The sequence below is a fragment of the Bombina bombina genome, chromosome 9, assembly GCF_027579735.1.
Source record: "Bombina bombina isolate aBomBom1 chromosome 9, aBomBom1.pri, whole genome shotgun sequence".
Lineage (NCBI taxonomy): Eukaryota > Metazoa > Chordata > Amphibia > Anura > Bombinatoridae > Bombina > Bombina bombina.
The window spans coordinates 88,232,167-88,250,758 of record NC_069507.1 but is presented as its reverse complement, the minus strand read 5'-3'; the positions used below and the strand labels follow the sequence as shown (position 1 = coordinate 88,250,758).

The following is an 18,592-nucleotide window of genomic DNA, read 5'->3' as shown; positions in this document are numbered from 1 at the left end:
AGATGTGACTTGAGTAGGGATGGGCGAATGTTTTGCAACATTTGAAAATTGAAACAAAGTTTAGCACTTTCATATGTTCGTTTCGAATGTTTGCACAACATTCTAACATTCATTTTATGTAATATTACTTCTAATGCTTTAAATGTAATATTCTAATTATGCAATATTCGAATTTGAAAATTCGAATCAGTATATTTGTAATAATATTTCTAATGCTCTCTTTAAATGTAATATTCAAATTATGCAATATTCAAAGTAGAAACATTCAAATTGATATATTTGTTTCTATTGTGTATCAGTTTACTAAATTCCATACCACATGAACTATTGAACTTATCAATAGTATTTGTTAAATCGAATGTTACATTTGAAATTTCGAATGTTGATATTCGATTTCATTATGAACATTCAAAAACGAATGGATTTTCATTCTTATCAACATTTGATTGTCCAAAATGAATGTCCACAGGACTATTCATTTTACCAAACAAATTACACTTTCAGCACATACGCCCATCTCTAGCCGTGGGCCGTCAGCAGTGAAGCCGAAGCAAAATAAAGACATCTTTTAATCCATTTTTTAACTGAAGAATGAAGGTGGCCTTTATTTTTAGTGATGGTAAATTCTAGCGTTTTTGAAACACTAAGATTTACCATCACTTTAAGATTGACTAAATTATTGTAAGAATCTGATTGGTGCATTGGTTTTCACTGGACAATATTAGATTTCTGTTCTATTTTTGTTTAGTTTTGTTTCTTTTGACCACTAAATTTTCGGGCAACTTGGTTTTCTTTTAATGGTTCAATCACCTGTGACCATAACAAAATCGTCTATCCATTTTTCTATGTAACAAGAAGGTGGTGGGTTTTTTTTAAGCCGTTAAATCCTGCATTTTTTTTTATCCATGGAAAAGCAAAGTCAATGGTTATATTTCATTTTAATAAACACAAGAGGAAGATACTGGGACCCTTGCTTGTTTGGAGTAGAGTTGGCCACCTTTTTAAATAGATTGATTCATCATGTTACTTTGCTCATTTCCTCTTTAAAGGGATATGAAACCCAAACATTTTCTTTTGTGATTCAAACAGAGCATACCATTTAAAAAAAGTTTCCAATCTACTTCTATTATCAAATTTGCTTCGTTACCATGATATTATGTGTTGAAGAGATACTTATAGGTAGGCATCTGGAGCTCTACATGGTAGGAAATAGTTCTGCCATCTAGTGATCTTGCAAATGGATAACTTTCTTGCAAAACTGCTGCCATATAGTGATCCAAAAGTGTTACTCTCCTGAGCTTACGTCCTTGCTTATCAACAAAAGGTACCAAGAGAGCTAAGAAAATTTGATAATAGGAGTAAATTAGAAAGTTGTTTAAAATTGCATGTTCTATCTGAAAGGAAAATGTTGGGTTTTATGTCCCTTTAATGGTAAAAAAATTATTTCTGCACAGTTATCTACTCATCTCATCTCCAGTCCTTCTACTTTGTCATTTAAAGCTTCAACCCTCAAATGAACAATAGACTAGGACATGACAAATCTTGGGATACATGGTTCCCAAGATTCTTGTTCTGGCTCCAGGGGTAGTTCCAGACCACACAATTTAGTGTTGCAGAAGTTAATTACAAAGGTAAATATCAAATGTCCAAATGGTACTGTTTGGGTATCTCATTTTCTACTAAATATTGCTACCTTTATTTACTTTTTAGTTCATACACTGATTACAATATATATTATGTGCAGAAGGGGGGCAAATAGTAACTTGCTTTGGCTAGATTAACAGTAGAATGTATACTGTAATGTTAAGAGTAGAGAAGAAGCTCCCGGTGCTAAAAAAAGTAACAAAAAGCTGTAACTGCAATTATTAAATTGTTTCAAACACCTAAATAGTCAAATGTTGCCATATAATATTGATTTATATCACAGGAATCTGTATAAGATAGGGTACGTTTCAAGTATTATGCAGTTATTAAACATTACATGTGAATCACAACATTGGGGTTAACAGCCACCTCCGCTAGTTGCTGAAGAAAGTGGCAGAGATGTAATACTTTGAAAACAATTTCCCGCTGGATGGGTGTTAACCAAATATAAGCAGTGAGTATATAGTATAGTAACCGGGCTAAGTAGCTATAATCGTATTCGAACCCTTCAACCGAAGTAAAAAGTTAATCTGTACCAATGGCTTATAAAACACAAGCCACCACTAGTCGACTAGAGATCTCAGCAACCCGAGCTTATAGCCAGGAATGTGGCTGAGATTATTTTTGTGGCGTGGCGATTTAGTATTGGTGTATATTATAGTTAGGACAAGAAATAAGTAAATTAAAATCTTTCAGAGCCCTTAACGTGGTCACATTTCGCCGGTCACTTCCTCAGAGGGGTGAACGGGGCTGCAAAGTTAACGTTTATATATATGTACTTGTTTATCCCACCCAGTAACGTGTATTGGTGAAAGTCAAACAGTGAGAGAGCATGCATGGTTCAGATAGATAACCTATTATGACCCAGGCTCTACTGTAACTACGCCCTGTGCTTACAACAACCAAAGCTGCTCCAGTGTGTTGCACAGTTACAGCTCAGCACTATCTGTCGTGTCACGCAGACTGGAGTGGGTGTTGCAAGGTAGACATGAGACCTGGGGTTATGCTTCTGCACACGTATAAATTAAGTTCCTTATAGTCCTCCAGGGAACAACCCTTGGAGCCTCTGAATTGTCTTGGCACAGAAACACACAACAAAAAACTCCCTTTTAAAACTTTCACATGCACTTTAAAAAAAAATGATTTATGTAAATAATTAAGGAATTAAAATTGTATGTTGTAATTGGAGAAAAATTGAAATGCTTAGTATTCCACAATCTTTTGGCTTGGAAAGTGGTTTTCTTTTACATGATATTAAACATGTCTATTGTTATACACTTAAAGGACCTTTAAACTCAATATTTGAACAATTCATTATTAAAAGTGAAACTTATTGCAATATACATCCATTATTTCATTTCCCTTTACTGTAAAATATATCTGAAATTTGTACTTGTTTAACTATTTCCGATGGAGGATCTTTTAGGGGGATTATCAGTTTTGCATCAACAATCATGATTGGAAAACCATTCTTTGCAAAAACAGTGAGAATATTAGGTAGTTTAGGTGTGAATATTATTATTGTATACATAAATACTGTATATATTTATATTTTGCTATTAGATGGAGATTAGAAAGAAATGTCCGTTTTATTAAATACCTTTTTAAATAAATTATTACTAATTAACTAAGCTTAATCAGTGCTAAACCACCTTAAGGGAAGGGAAGAGGACTGGCTGCCCTATTCTCTTTCCTTAACTGCACATGTACTAACAGAGTTGGTGCTATATTTGCATATTAGTTTGTGATTGGCTAGCAAGGGTTCTAGTTCTGGGGGACAGGGAAATCAGGGGAAAACATCATACTCATTTGACAAAATAAAGCTGCATTATTTATTGCTCAATTTTCAGAAATGAATGTGCATTATCATGAAAATTACAATTTGTTTTTAATGTTTAAGATGAGATCAGAGATTAAATACTGTAAACTTTTTAGAATGCCAGATTGCAGACATTGGTGTGGAAATTTTGTAGGTTGTACATATAGTATGTATTTATAGATCAAGTTGGGTGTTATTATTTTTTTTACATTATGAAACATATGTTTATTTTGAGGTATAGTGTAGCATAAATCAAGTCAAAACTATTTAAATATGGGACAATCATATAATGGCAGGGATGGATGGATGGTACTTTACATTATACTTAAAGGGACATAAAACAGGTTGAGATGTGTGCATATCCTAAAAGGGCTAATGAATTAAAAATAGTTTGCATAAAAAATTGTTTAAAAATTGCTGGCAAGTATTTTAAAATAATTTTCAAAAATAAGCAAAATTAATTACATAGCTTAGCTGCCTGGAGCAGCCACCTCCACCCCTCTTATCTGTGTTTAGATACAGGCATTGTATTTCAACTGAGTTCACAGCTTCTAGGCATGATCCAGCAGATAATCCCTATGCATTTTTGCATTCTACCAAAAGAACAAAAAATATAGATATAACCATAGAAGGAAATGTGTGGGGGGGAGTTAGAGCTTTGCAATTCAGAAACAAAAAAAGAAAGGGTTAATGGGTAGGCACTGCCGTATAAATTTGCAGGTAATGTAATTAAGGTACATATTATTATATTTTGTCTCTATCCCAACTTTTTTATGTCCATTTAATTTTCTAAAGACAATAATTCAAAATAAAATAACAGTTACATTTTTATTTAAAATGACATAGGAGATTAAACATTTTAATATATATGCACATACTTAATAACTTAATGAGAAGCGTGGACCTCCTTTTTTATATAGCAAATTTCTGATGATTGTTTTCTACAAAACACTGGAAGGCTGGATGGGGTCTTTAGGCCATCACTTGGGCAACGCTGATATAAATGATAAGTAGATTATTTAAGTTAATTACCAGCTAATTATTGTAGTTAATTCTAAAACAAAACTGAATAAAAGTTAAAAGGTTGTAAGAAAAAAGTTAGAATGTGTTATCTTGAAAGCTATTTTAAGCTGTGTAGTACTGAACATTTTTATACATAATTTTGTTTTCTAGCAATAACTGTGTAATTACATCAAAATGATTTATTTATGTATATATATTTGTAAAAAATATGACGTCAAATAAAAGAAGAAAATGAAACTGGGAAATGACTGGCAAATACCTTCTCTGTGAATGGTCTTGTTATGCATCATCACACATTGATTTGTAATCTCTGACATTAAGCAGACAGTATCTGACCTATTAACCTGCAAAGATTGTGTTTACATTTCGATTTGTACCTTCCTTTTTCTGGGTTACATTAGGATATTGTCTACATGATATTGAGTGAACCCATTAACAGATGGTCTAAATAATATTTTTTCTGTTAAATAGGCCATACCCTCTGGAAATGTGAAATTAGAACTTTGATCTATTATGTATCACAATTATTAAATATATCATCAATATAACTACACTCTTTGATCTAAACGTTCAGCTGTCAATATTGTTACTTATTAAAGTGTTGTCTTGGTCCTTTTTGTCTTATTGATTACATCATTCTTCAATAAATTGCACAGATTGGACTTCATGTGTACAACCTCTGTAGGAAATATAGATACTGTCTATCGAAACACTTGAAAGCTGCATAATCTTAGTGCTTAATTTTTTGTTTTTGAAAGAACTTGCACACATTACACTCCTCTTTCAGTTAAATAAATATCTATCTATCGTTATATGGTTAATTTGTTTTTTGTGTTCATAAATATGATATCTGCTGACTACAGTCAAGTAAAAAATAATTAAATGGCCTTTTTGGTGCAATAGATTCTGCAGCTTTTTATCCTTGTTTTATTATTATTATTATTATTTTTTAATGTTTTGGTAGGTGTGGGCTGTGGTTTTAATAAATTTAAAGAAATTGATAGTTTTTAGCTGATTGTTTTCTTTTGTGCAGACCTGTGATAGTAGAAATTCCTCACTTTGGATCCATGAGAAGTAAAGAGAGAGAATTGATCGTACTGAGGAGTGAAAATGGGGAGTCTTGGAAAGAACATCAGTATGATTGCAGGCTTGAAGATCTCAATGAGTTACTTAATGGCATGGATGAAGGTAACTCTGAACTTCTATGGCTTAGGATTCAGTGCAAATATTACAAATGAGCTATAATTTAAAATTAATGATATATTAAAAACTGAGACAAAAGAATATTAGACAGTAAAGATGGATGCCAGTGCAATAAGAACTCTTAACTAGCCCACATTTTGAGAGATTATCATGGTTTGGTAGCCTTGTCCTTTTGTCGTTTAGATAAAGCATGCAATGGAGAAGTGCAATTTACTGTTTAAAACATACATTTTCAGCTAGTTTCACAAAAAATGTAAACATAATAGCTCAGCATGCTAAGGCACTGTGGCTGAGGTCTGTAGCAACCCAAGGGTTGCAGGTTCGATCCCCGGCGAGGTCCACTCAGCCTTTCATCCTTCTGAGGTTAATAAAATGAGCAGTGCCTTGAGACCCTTACGGGTGATTAGCCGCGCTTTACAAGTACTCAATACATACATCTTTATTTCATGCAAAAAAATATATATATATATTTTAAAAGGGTGGTGTTGCCCATGTATTTCTCTATTGACTAGATTACTCTTTAAAATAGTATCTATACCAAACTCAGTTGCTTTCTTCAGTTCATTGTTTTACAGTATAGCAACATGGGAAAGGTACCACAGCATAAATTAAGTTCACAATGTGATTGGTCGTTCATTGGTAAGCTTTAGTTTGCAAGGAATAAAATAAGAAAGTCTGGTGTTTACAAAGCGTACAGATTTTGAGAGTTTTTCATCAGCAGATTCCAAAACTATGGCGTCCAATCTTGATGCCTGCAAATTTACATGATAAATAAGATACAAAGGGCTGGATTACAAGTAGAGCACAATTGATAGCGCAGGGTGTGTTATCATTGTACGGCCTAACGCAAAGAATAAAGCACAATCTGTAATGTTTTAACCAAAGCATCTTAAGGTGTATGAATTTTTTTTTGCGAGTCCAATACTTTTAATGTATAGTGCAGAAAGCGCTATTAGGGTGCTCATTGTGCTTGTTATCCAAGCAGTGAGTTAAGTGTTGAGCATGAGCGCAGAGGCGGACTGATCAGCAGGGCAAATAGGACCTGGACCAAGGGCCCAGCATTTAGGGGGGCTCACAAATGGCATCTCCATGGCTCCTGGTGTGCTGCTTATGCTGGGGTTGACAGTTGCCCTAACAGTCACTTAGCAGTAAAGTGTGGGTTTAGTGGGGGCCCTGGCCACAGAGTGCAGGCCTTGTGTCTGGATGTGGGATTTGTGGCTCCGGGGCCCTAAAGTGTGTGTGTGGGGGGTCTGTCAGGGGTCTGTCACTGTGAGGGACATGGAGTGTGGGGTCTGGCTCTGAAGGTTGGGGGCCCTGTCCCTGGTCTTTGACATTGGGCATCCTGGCCCTGGAGGTTGGGGGGCCTGGTGGGGGCAGAGCAGGGAGGCTACCATGTTAATTTACATACATTTAATTATGGGTCAGTGTGAGACAGTGGGGGCCCTTCTCTAATTTTTGCCCGGGGCATTGATTGGTCTCAGTCCACCCCTGCTTGAGCGCAACCTAAAATGCTGCTGTGCAGTTTAGCACTTTTTAAGACCTGAAGTAAACCATTATTATTAACAGTATAGCACAGAACTGCATGAAAACTGCACTACTTGCACACCATTGGCGTAGCACACTCTGAGCTCAGTGTTCTATTATGAGAGGGGTTTAGCGTACTTGCGGTATCTGACATTAATATGTTAGCGTGCCCTAGCCTATCGCTATAACTTTGTACTTGTAGTATGAGAGCAAAAATAGAAGCACTATTGATAGCGCTCTAGTAATGTTAATGCACAATAGCGATAATATTTTTGTGCTCCACTAGCCCATAAACTAGCCCATAGTAAATTAATTGCTGGGATTTCTTGCTCTATCTACACATAGAGAGGGACTCAGCAACAGACAAATATAGCAAGACACAGAAAAAAATAATCTGTTATTTATTCATCTGCCAACTAACATGGCAATAAGTTCCCAACCCAGGACAGGCGTTTTCTGTAAATGACATATAAAGATGGACAAAAGGCGTAGGGACCAGTTCTCAAAAACACAAAAAAACACAAAAACTCACCGGCATGGAGTGAAATCATCATCTGATTTTACTGAGCCCCATATTGTAAAGTAAACAAGTCTCCTTCACATAAAGCATATTATTGAACTACCCTTAGAGGGACATGAAGCCCAAATGTTTTATTTCATGATTCTTATAGAGCAGACATTTTTAAACAACATTCTAATTTACTTCTGTTATCAAAAACCCTTCATTCTCTTGGCATCTTTTGTTGAAAAGTAGGGACATAGCTCAGGAGCGTGCATGTGTCTGGAGCACTATATGGGAGCAGTTTTACAAAAATGTTATCCATTTGCAAGTGCACAAGATGGCAGCACAATTTCCTGTCATGTATTGCTCCACACACCTACTTAGGTATCTCTTCATCAAAGAATACCATGGGAACAATGCAAATTTAATAATAGAAGTAAAATGGAAACTTTTTTTTTTTTATTGTATGCTCTGTCTAATGTACAAAACACATATTTTGGGGTTTATATCCCTTTAATTAGATATTCAGTTCCTGAGAAGAAAATTGCCTTTAAAACAATCTGTGAGGGGCCTTGTAATAGTGACGAGCCATCTTCTAGAATCTCTCCAGACCAAAGAGCTTTAGAGAATCAGGCCCTTCCTGTTTTTTTTACTTTTAAATTAATTGTCCAACCTAGAACATATGGGACTTTGACTCAGAGAATCATGGAAATTTAGTTCTATTGTATCCTCATTATTATTTTTTCCCCCAGAATTGGACAGTGCTGAGGAACTAGAAAAGAAGAGAATTTGTAGAATTGTCACAAAAGACTTCCCTCAATATTTTGCGGTGGTTTCTCGGATAAAGCAAGAAAGCAACCAGATTGGACCAGAGGGAGGTGTTCTGAAGAGTACAACCGTACCTCGTGTTCAAGCATCTTTTCCAGAAGGAGCTTTGACCAAAAGAATTAGAGTTGGCCTTCAGGTAAACAATAATTTCTTACAAAATCATGTTTTCTTTATCTGTAATTCTAAACATAAAGTGAAACAAATGCTCATTTACTAGAGATAGATCAATGGACAAAATGCTTAATTTTATGCTGTTTTGTTGTATATGTTTTAGCTTCTCCCAGTAGAGGTACTGAGATTTGTTTCACCTTTAGAAGGAACAGTTATAAGGAGTATAATATTCTATCAGTAACAAAAGACGTCTGTACCGAATACATATTTTGTGTTTATTTATTTAAACAGGCACAACCAGTACCCGATGAATTGGTTAAAAAAGCAATAGGAAACAGAGCAACGTTCAGCCCAATAGTCACGGTGGAACCAAGAAGAAGAAAATTCCACAAACCAATCACTATGACAATACCAATACCGCCACCTTCAGGAGAAGGAGTAACTAATGGCTACAAAGGGGACACCACTCCAAGTCTGAGGCTCTTATGTAGTATTACAGGTCGGTAAATAATATAATCATGAAATGATAATAATGAGAAAAAATGAGTTCCTTTGTTTTTGACATTAAAACTGTTATTAAAAGGCTATTCTACAGAGAGAAAGAGTTCAAAATTTCAGACTTTCATTATTTAGATAAGGAAGCAAGTTCAATGTCATTGGATTCATTCCTGTATTAACCAACAAGTGTGTAAGATTCACTTTTACTCTTGGACAATTCTGACCTCATACAAAAAATAGTACATTAAAAAAGGGTTGTTTTGTGTTGCTGCTTGTCTAATAAGAAGTTAATGAATTTGCGTTAATGAACAAATAATGTTAAAATTCAGCTGAACCAAATGACCCCGGGAAAAAATCATGGATCATAACAAAAATATTTTTTAATGACAAATGATCTGTCCTAAATAATTTTTTTCTCTGCTCACATATCTATGAATAACTAGCAGAAGCTGCTGTGATCTCCCATATGTACGCTTAACACAGTTTAGTATGTCATGGAGAAAGTACATGTGATGCAGACTAGGTGTCATTTTTTCCCCCCAGAAAAAAACCTTTCATAATGAGTTCTGCTCAGATATCCTAAGGCATTGATGGCGAACATTGACACTCCAGAAGTTTCAGAATTACATTTCCCATGATTATCGACTAGACTTGAGTGCCTAAGCATCATAGGAAATGTAGTTCTGAAACACCTGGAGGGCCAAAGTTTACCATCACTGTCCTAAGGGATTGTAAGTTTTCAGCAGCTTGTACTTGTGTAGGAAGATACAACATCTACTGCATTTCTAATGTGATAAAAGTAGAACAACTGGTCCTTAGATCTGTTAAAAAGTTTATTTGTTATTGTATTGCTCTACAGACCTAGAACAACAGAATGAAATGCAAGGTTACATTTTCCTTAAAGTGATGGTAAAATTTAATGTAAGTGAAAGTGGATCCTGACTCTCCACTTTTGTTTATTTTTTTTTATATTACTTTCATTTATAGAATGTTATCATAGATTTTAATCAATAATCTAAATTGGAGCATCTATTACCATTATTGCCCCCTTCTGTGCTGTCTCTTTTTTTTATTTTTTTTGCTGAGCCATATGGCAACACAGTCGATTGGATAAGGGATCAAAATGTCACAGAGAGAATAAAAATTTGTTTTGCAGAGGGCAGATGGAAAGAGAATAATAATGGTAATAGATTCTCCAATTTATATTATTTATTATTATTTATTAAGATCCATTATAACATGTAAAGTATTAAAAAATCACTTTAACACACCCTGACACAGAAAACAATTCTGAGTGCTTTGTGTGAAGTCATTCATTCCTCTAACGCATTTCATGGTAGGAAGGGAAATGCCAATTACGGAGCAGTTTTACACCATGGGCTCACACAATGATGATACAAATTCTTGTAATAGAGGCTTGCACTTAGTGTGCTTTTCATTTGACCTGGCAGCATAACAAGAACATTTACAATGATATTGGTCAAGATGGTGACCTCATTAATGATGAAAATAATACAGTAATTTCTAGTCTCTACACATTCTAAAATAAGCATCATCCTCTCTGAAATCCAGCAATGTTAGGGGCAAGTGATAGAGTATTTCAGTAACACTGATGAACATTGACCATGTGATAACAGAAACGTTTTTCTGGGATTAGAACCAAGACACTCCACAACAAGGTGACTGTTCCAAGCAGTAAATGTCCCATAAGATATACAAAATAGATGGGGACAAGAAAGCCTGTGCCAAATAAGATGAATGAGTATCAGTGACAAATGTTATTGGTGGACCTTATAATGAAATGAGAACGTTAGCCCTTTTGATGAGTGCAGTTATACACCATAGACTTCCCAGAATACATACAAAATGATGATTGTAATAATATTCATTTTAAGATGAATAATGAAATAACTGTAGAAGAATGCAAGTGGCAACCTCACCCATGAGTACAATATAGTGACAGATCCTGAATATACAACTAAGCGAGACTTGGAGTGTGTACAATATAGGACTTTCAACAAATTGACTTTCTATAGTTTTCATACAGTCTGGCACTAAAATATTTTGAAGTAGTGCCAGCACTTTATGTGCAAACTATAGCTTTAAAAATGTAGAAAAATAATGTCCTCAAATAACATAATGGAGCCATCAAGTGGCCATGTTAGTAGCAGCAATGTAATTGTTAATGATCTGTTTGCATTGCCATCTATCTAATCATCTTTCAGTGAGGTATGTCCCAGCCGACTTGATAAGCATTTTGTACAGATTAATACAGTGTGATAATACATTTCAGTCCATTGTAAAAAATATTTTGATTGTTGCAAAACACATCTAACGTTTTTTGCATGACTTTTCTTGTTTGAATTAAAGAGATAGGAATGTCAAAATTAAACTTGCATGATTCAGGTAGAGCTTGTAATTTTAAATTCACTTAATTTTTTAAATGTGCTTTGTTCTCTTATTATCCCTTGCTGAAAAAGAATACGCACATATCCTACACTAGTGGGAGCTAGCTGCTAATTGGTGCCTGCACACATTTTTCTCTTGTGATTGACTAGATGTGTTCAGCTAGCGGCAAGTGTTCCTTCAGCAAATGATAACAAGAGAATGAAGCTAATTTGATAATAGAAGTACACTTGAAACTTGATTAAAATTGTATGTTCTTTCCGAATCATAGAAGAAAAAATTGGGGTTTCCTGTCCCTTTTAAGCATGTTTGAAGTTAGAAACAAATATGATTATTTCCTAGTTTCATTAAAAACTATGAAACATGTTGCAAATAAAATAAAAAACATCTGTTCCTGGATGCAATTTCATTATTACAATTAAGTACTTGCACATTATATAAATAGTAAATATATTCAGAAAAACACGATATGGAAAAAGCTAATGGCGCTTGTCATTACCTGAGCTTATTAGGAGACTTTATATATAGTCAGTCATCAGTAAAAATATATTCATTTTGGACAACATTCTCTTTTACCATTGGCTATTTATTTGTTGTTTTTGTTTATTGTGGGTTTGTGCAAAGTCTGCAAAACAGCTGTTATAGTTATGTGTCTGTTTAATCAGTCTGACCATAGGAGACTGGAACTGTTCTGGAATTATCTCTGATTTATGTCAGGAATTCTAGCAAATTGAAATATGTATTTATCAGAGATTGGAAAATATTTTTATTTATCTGTAGGTATCTAAATATATACACATAGGATAAAGGTAAAAAAATCATAGTTTTATTGGCTTAAAAAAGTGTCAGTTCATAATCTATAAATATTTTGGCCTACTAAAAAGGTATAATATAACAAGATATTGCACAGCATATACTAAAATCTACTAAGAATATGTATGCAAAATAGAAATCATAAAGCAACAGTTTGAGAAGTATATGATGTGATAAACTGTCTGCATACCCCCTTCAACAATCACAGAGCAAGCAAATATACTCGTGAATACTGGGCCGGACTGGGAATAAAAAGCAGCCCTGGAAAATATGAAGACCAGCCCTATGTTCCATTGAGACGGTAGAATGCACATGCCCCGTTTTTCTCGAAGAGAATTACTGGGACACTCCTTCCCCAATATTATTTTCAGAAATAAAGTATGTTACTTTGTATTAAATAAAAATGTCAGATTGATGCTATATATCAACCCTACAACCCAATTGCATCAATTAATCACCCCTTTAAATTGTGGCTTTCTAGCCTCAGGTGCTGCAGCCCACCGGGACATCTCCTGGTATCCTGATAGGCCAATCCGGCACTGGACGGTGAATATGTATCCTCCGTACCGGTGACCGGTTTTATTTTTATACAGTAATATATGACATGGGTCAAATACTGCAGTGTCATGTTGCTGAAAAACATAGAACTAGATTACAAGTGGAGCACAAAAATATAAGCACTGTTGTGCTTTAATATCGCATGAGACAATCATTATGGCTTTTATTTTTGGGCTCATATAACAAGTTGAAAGTTGCTTTAACAAGTCTATGTCGTTATAACATCTACATGTTGGATACTGCGGGTGCCGTAAATCCCTCACATAATACACTTCTATGGGGTTGCCCAGAAACATGTCGGCTATTGCTTGCACACGTACATAACTACACATACATACATATGTATACACGCAAATACATTTAGACATGCACAAATAAATACATACATACATATTTATACACACATATACATTTAGACATACACATATACATACATATACATGCATATATACAAATGCAGTTAGACATACACATGCATACATATACATGCATATATACAAATACAGTTAGACATACACATGCATACATATACATGCATATATACAAATACAGTTAGACATACACATGCATACATATGTATACAGACATACACATATACATACATATACAGTACATGCATATATACAAATACATTTAGACATACACACGCATGCATATGTATACACGCATGCATATGTATACAGACATACACATATACATGCATATATACAAATACATTTAGACATGCACAAATACATACATATTTATACACACATATACATTTAGACATACACATATCCATGCATATATACAAATACAGTTAGACATACATATGTATATAGACATACATTTATAATCTGTTGTTAAAGTTTTCTGTGGCCTTTTCAGCCCAACGTTTGGTGTAATTTATTTTGTACGGAGCAGATGGGCACTAAGGGGACAATATTTTTACCTTCCACCTGTAATACCAGATAATGTGCTATTGTTAGAGGTCAAGCTAAGGATATCCCACCCTATGCTATCAGTTGAGCTACACTTGTAATCTAGCCCATTATCGTTTCTCATAGTTTTTTTTAGAATATAAGCGGCCTATGAATGTTACTCATTTAATTTTGCTTCATTTTAGGTGGTACGTCACCGGCTCAGTGGGAAGATATTACAGGAACTACTCCTTTAACATTTGTTGATGACTGTGTTTCTTTTACAACCAATGTTTCAGCCAGGTAAATATCTCATATTTTTATTTTTTTCGACAAATGTGATTCATGATATATTTTTTTTAATTAATGAAAGCATATAGATGTTATGTTTTAGTTAGAACAAACAAAGCTTATTAGCGTAATGTATAGGACATACCATCTTAGGCTTCAGGCTCCAAATTCATTTAAATTGTATGGAGAAGAGCAGTTATCAGCCTTTCTCCCCATTGGTGGCAAGTTCAGGGATTACATTAATGTGCTTTTAACAACAGCTTTAAAGAGTCTAGGAGCCAGCAATTTAACCTCTTGATTGCCCAGAAAACAAACTAGAAAACTAGTGCACAGTGCCTGTCAGTGCAAAACTAAACACATGCTTATCTAGGTGTTAAAGGGACAGTTTACTCAAAACATTTCTCCCCTTTAATTTGTTCCTAATGATTGACTTTACCTGCTGGAGTGTATTAAATTGTTTACAAGTATTTCCTTTACCCTTATATTGGCGTTTGAAATAGTTTATTTAGCCTGTGGTATTTCCACCTATTCTGAAAGTTTGTGGCCTTAGGTCCAAGCTCTAGGTTGTGGCTTTAAAACACAAAATCAGTCATTTCATATACACAAAATTAGCCATTTCCTATACACAAATAAACCTTAAAAAGTAAATTCTCATACATTTTATACTCAGCATTTGGTGAAAAAAGTATTTACAATTTACAAACACATTAAAGTGAATGCAAATTTTGATGCTAAAGTGCCTGGTTTTTAAAAATTTGACAGGGGCACTTTAATTCATAAAAATGTACATTTCACTCGTGTTGTGAAAAAATACTTACCTTTAAACTTGACAGCCGCTCCAGCTTCCCCCCGTCGTCGCAAGCAATTTCTGACATCAGAAATAATGGATCGGTCATCCTCCAATCACGGCTTCCCCCCTGGGGGAATCGGTGTCTGATTCAACGCTGTGATTGGAGGAAGCAAGATTCCTCATTTTAGACCCAGGAAGAGGCTTTGCGACGGGTGGAGGAAGCTGGAGCGGCTGTCAAGATTAAAAGGTAAGTATTTTTTCACAACACGAGTGAAATGTAAATTTTGATAAATTAAAGTGCCCCTGTTTTTAATCAAATTTTTAAAAACCGGGCACTTTAGCATCAAAATTTACATTCACTTTAATGGAAAAACTATTTTAGAGTATACTGCCCCTTTAAGGCTTAAAGGGACATGAAACCCAAAAATGTTCTTTCATGATTCAGACAGAGAATACAATTTTAAACAACTTTCAAATTTACTTCTATTATCTAATCTGTTTTGTTCTCTTGGTATCATTTGTTGAAGGAGCAGCAATGCACTACTGGTTTCTAACTGAACACATGGCTGAGCCAATGACAGTTTATATATGCAGCCACCGATCAACAGCTAGAACCTAGGTTCTCTGCTGCACATGAACTTGCCTAGATAAACATTTCAGCAAAGGATAACAAGAGAAAGAAGCAAATTAAATATTAGAAGTAAATTGGAAAGTTGTTTGAAATTGTATTCTCTATCTGAATCATGAAAGAAACATTTTGGGTTTCATGTCTCTTTAAGTAGGCTTTTCTAATGCGTACATTTTGGTTAGAAGTCAATTACACTCTGCAAATGTGCCCTCCCAATTTGCCATATTGAATAAAGAAAAGCTAATTATTTAACTAATATAGCTAGGGCACATTTCACACATGCTCATAGGTGTTGAATATCTTAGCAATTTAAAATATTAAAGTTCAATCTAGAAATTTTTACCTCTGTGGACAAAATATTTTATTGTCTGATTACTTCATATTCTATTCCTGTACAGATTTTGGCTTGGTGACTGCCATCAAATACCAGAGACTGTTAGTTTAGCAACGCAGCTTTACAGGGAATTGATTTGCGTTCCCTACATGGCCAAATTTGTGGTGTTTGCCAAAATGAATGACCCAGTGGAAGCTCGGCTGCGCTGCTTCTGTATGACTGATGATAAAGTGGACAAAACGCTGGAGCAGCAGGAGAACTTTGAAGAAGTTGCAAGGAGTAAAGACATTGAGGTGCGTTTCTCTTTTGTAATTTAATTTGTGTATTTATAGGGACATTAAACCGCAGGTGTTACACTTTTTTTCAGCCGGCTCTCCCCGTTGATTTCTAGGGGGAAATCGTGCACAAGCATGTTACACCAGCTCACCGCTGACTTAAGCAGCGCTGGTATTGGACTGTGGTAATGAGCAAAATTTTCTCAACGCTCACTTCTTGTCTTTTAACAACGGGTTTCTGAAAACTCGTAATACCAGCGCTGTATGTAAGTGAGCGGTGAGAGAAAACTGCTCGTTAGCACCGCACAGCCTCTAATGCAAAACTTGTAATCTAGGTGTAAGTTACACAAAATAAAAAATAAATTATCAAATATTTAAACTAATTACACCTAATCTAAGAGCCCTATGAAAAGAAAAAAGCCCCCCCAAAATAAAAAGAAAACCCTAGCCTACAATAAACTACCAATGGCCCTTAAAAGGGCCTTTTGCGGGGCATTGCCCCAAAGAAATCAGCTCTTTTACCTGTAAAAAAAAATACAAATACCCCCCCAACAGTAAAATCCACTACCCACACAACCAAACCCCAAATAAAATTCTATCTAAAAAACCAAAGCTCCCCATTGCCCTGAAAAGGGCATTTGTATGGGCATTGCCCTTAAAAGGGCATTTAGCTCTTTTTCCGCCCAAAGTCCCTAACCTAAAATTAAAACCCACCCAAGAAACCCTTAAAAAAAACTAACACTAACCCCCAAAGATCCACTTACAGTTTTTGAAGACCGGACATCCATCCTCAATGAAGTGGCAGAAGTCCTCAGCGAAGCCGGCAGAAGTCTTCATCCAAGCCGGCAGAAGTCTTCATCCAGACGGCATCTTCTATCTTCATCCAGCCGGCGCGGAGCAGCTCCATCTTCAAGACATCCGGCGTGGAGCATCCTCTTCTTTCGACGTCTTCTTGAACAATAAAGTTTCCCTTTAAATGACGTCATCCAAGATGGCGTCCCTTAGATTCCGATTCGCTGATAGAATTCTATCAGCCAATAGGAATTAAGGTGGAAAAAATCCTATTGGCTGTTGCAATCAGCCAATAGGATTGAGCTTTCATCCTATTGGCTGATCCAATCAGCCAATAGGATTGAGCTTGCATTCTATTGGCTATTCCAGTGTATGCCACTGCCTACACTGATATCATGTGAGTGTGATATGATACTTCCCTAGTGTCTCTGACTACAGGGGTTAGTGTTTCTGTTTTACCCATTGGTGTTTATGTGTGTATATGTATGTATGTGACTGTGTGTGTATTTATGCATGTATTTGTGTGTGTGTTTGTGGAACCAGCAAATTACAGACCTTGTTACTACAGCATGGGGGAGGGGGTAAACAGTGTCACTATACAGTACCACTATATACAGTACAGAGGGGCTGGACCATGTCACAGACTACTGTGGTCACTTTATAAAGTACTGGGGAGGGTAGGATCAGGCCAGCTATCTCACCGGCAGATTACAGACTGTGTCACTGACTCACTATATATACAGTACTGGTGGGTTAAACAGTGTCACTATATACAGTAATGGGGAGTCAGACCATCTCACAGACTGTGGGCACAGGGTACCTCCTTTTGTAGACATGTAATCTGATTCACATTCTTTTCTGTGTTAAATGTAAAAAAAAAAAAAGATATGTATCAAATTCACTTTTTTTGGGGGGGTGGGGGTGCCTTCTTAGATTCTTGCACCTGGGCCCTGTGGTTTCTAGTTACGCCTCTGCGTATTCAGGTCCGCAGCCGCGATGCTAGGCGATGTCAGGCGAGTGTATTGGTGCCCGCGAATGCAGCACAGTTGACGGCTTGATAAATAGACCTCACAGTCTCAACTGATAGTGAAGTATCTGTGGCTGCTATCCCCCCTGCCAAAAGAAGACATGTTGCTACCATTGCCGCTGAAGATTGGGTAGCACCTCATCACCAGAGGCCAGATATCTCCACCCTTCACAGCAAATCCTGGCATCAATATGGATGTTGCAGGATTTAGCCCACAACAGTTTCTGGAGGTGTTTCTGGGCGATGATGTATTGGGGAGCAATGTCGCCCAAACTAATTTATATGCCCATCAGTTCCGTGCTGCAAAGCCTGACTCATATTTGGCAAAGCAGCAATGGGCCCCCATCGATGTGCCAGAATTAAAAAAAATTCTGAGCATTGACTATGCTGATGGGCATCATAGAGAAACACTCCATTCGCTCCTTATGGAGCAGTAGCCCCCTCTTCTCTACCCCCATTTTCTCCCAGTGTATGTCGAGGAAGAGGTATAGATTGATTATACATTTCATGCACTTCAGCAACAACAGCCTGTGCGCCCCTAGGGAGCATCCCCAATTTGACAGGCTGTATAAAATCCACCCCCTGATTACCCACTTTGCTGCCAGGTTTGCAGAGGCTTATACACCT

General features: G+C 36.0%; 1 protein-coding gene across 5 annotated transcripts in view; it reads left to right on the top strand.

Annotated features, from left to right (window-relative positions):
* Window positions 1-18,592, top strand: part of ANK3 (ankyrin 3) — a 1,320,989-nt gene that overhangs the window by 1,198,059 nt on the left and 104,338 nt on the right. For all 5 annotated transcript variants that reach the window (XM_053692249.1, XM_053692250.1, XM_053692246.1 and 2 more), the window contains 5 exons: window positions 5,520-5,674; window positions 8,468-8,679; window positions 8,946-9,153; window positions 14,035-14,131; window positions 15,936-16,164. In XM_053692249.1, the coding sequence (XP_053548224.1) occupies window positions 5,520-5,674; window positions 8,468-8,679; window positions 8,946-9,153; window positions 14,035-14,131; window positions 15,936-16,164 (901 nt within the window). The remainder of the gene's footprint in view (window positions 1-5,519; window positions 5,675-8,467; window positions 8,680-8,945; window positions 9,154-14,034; window positions 14,132-15,935; window positions 16,165-18,592) is intronic.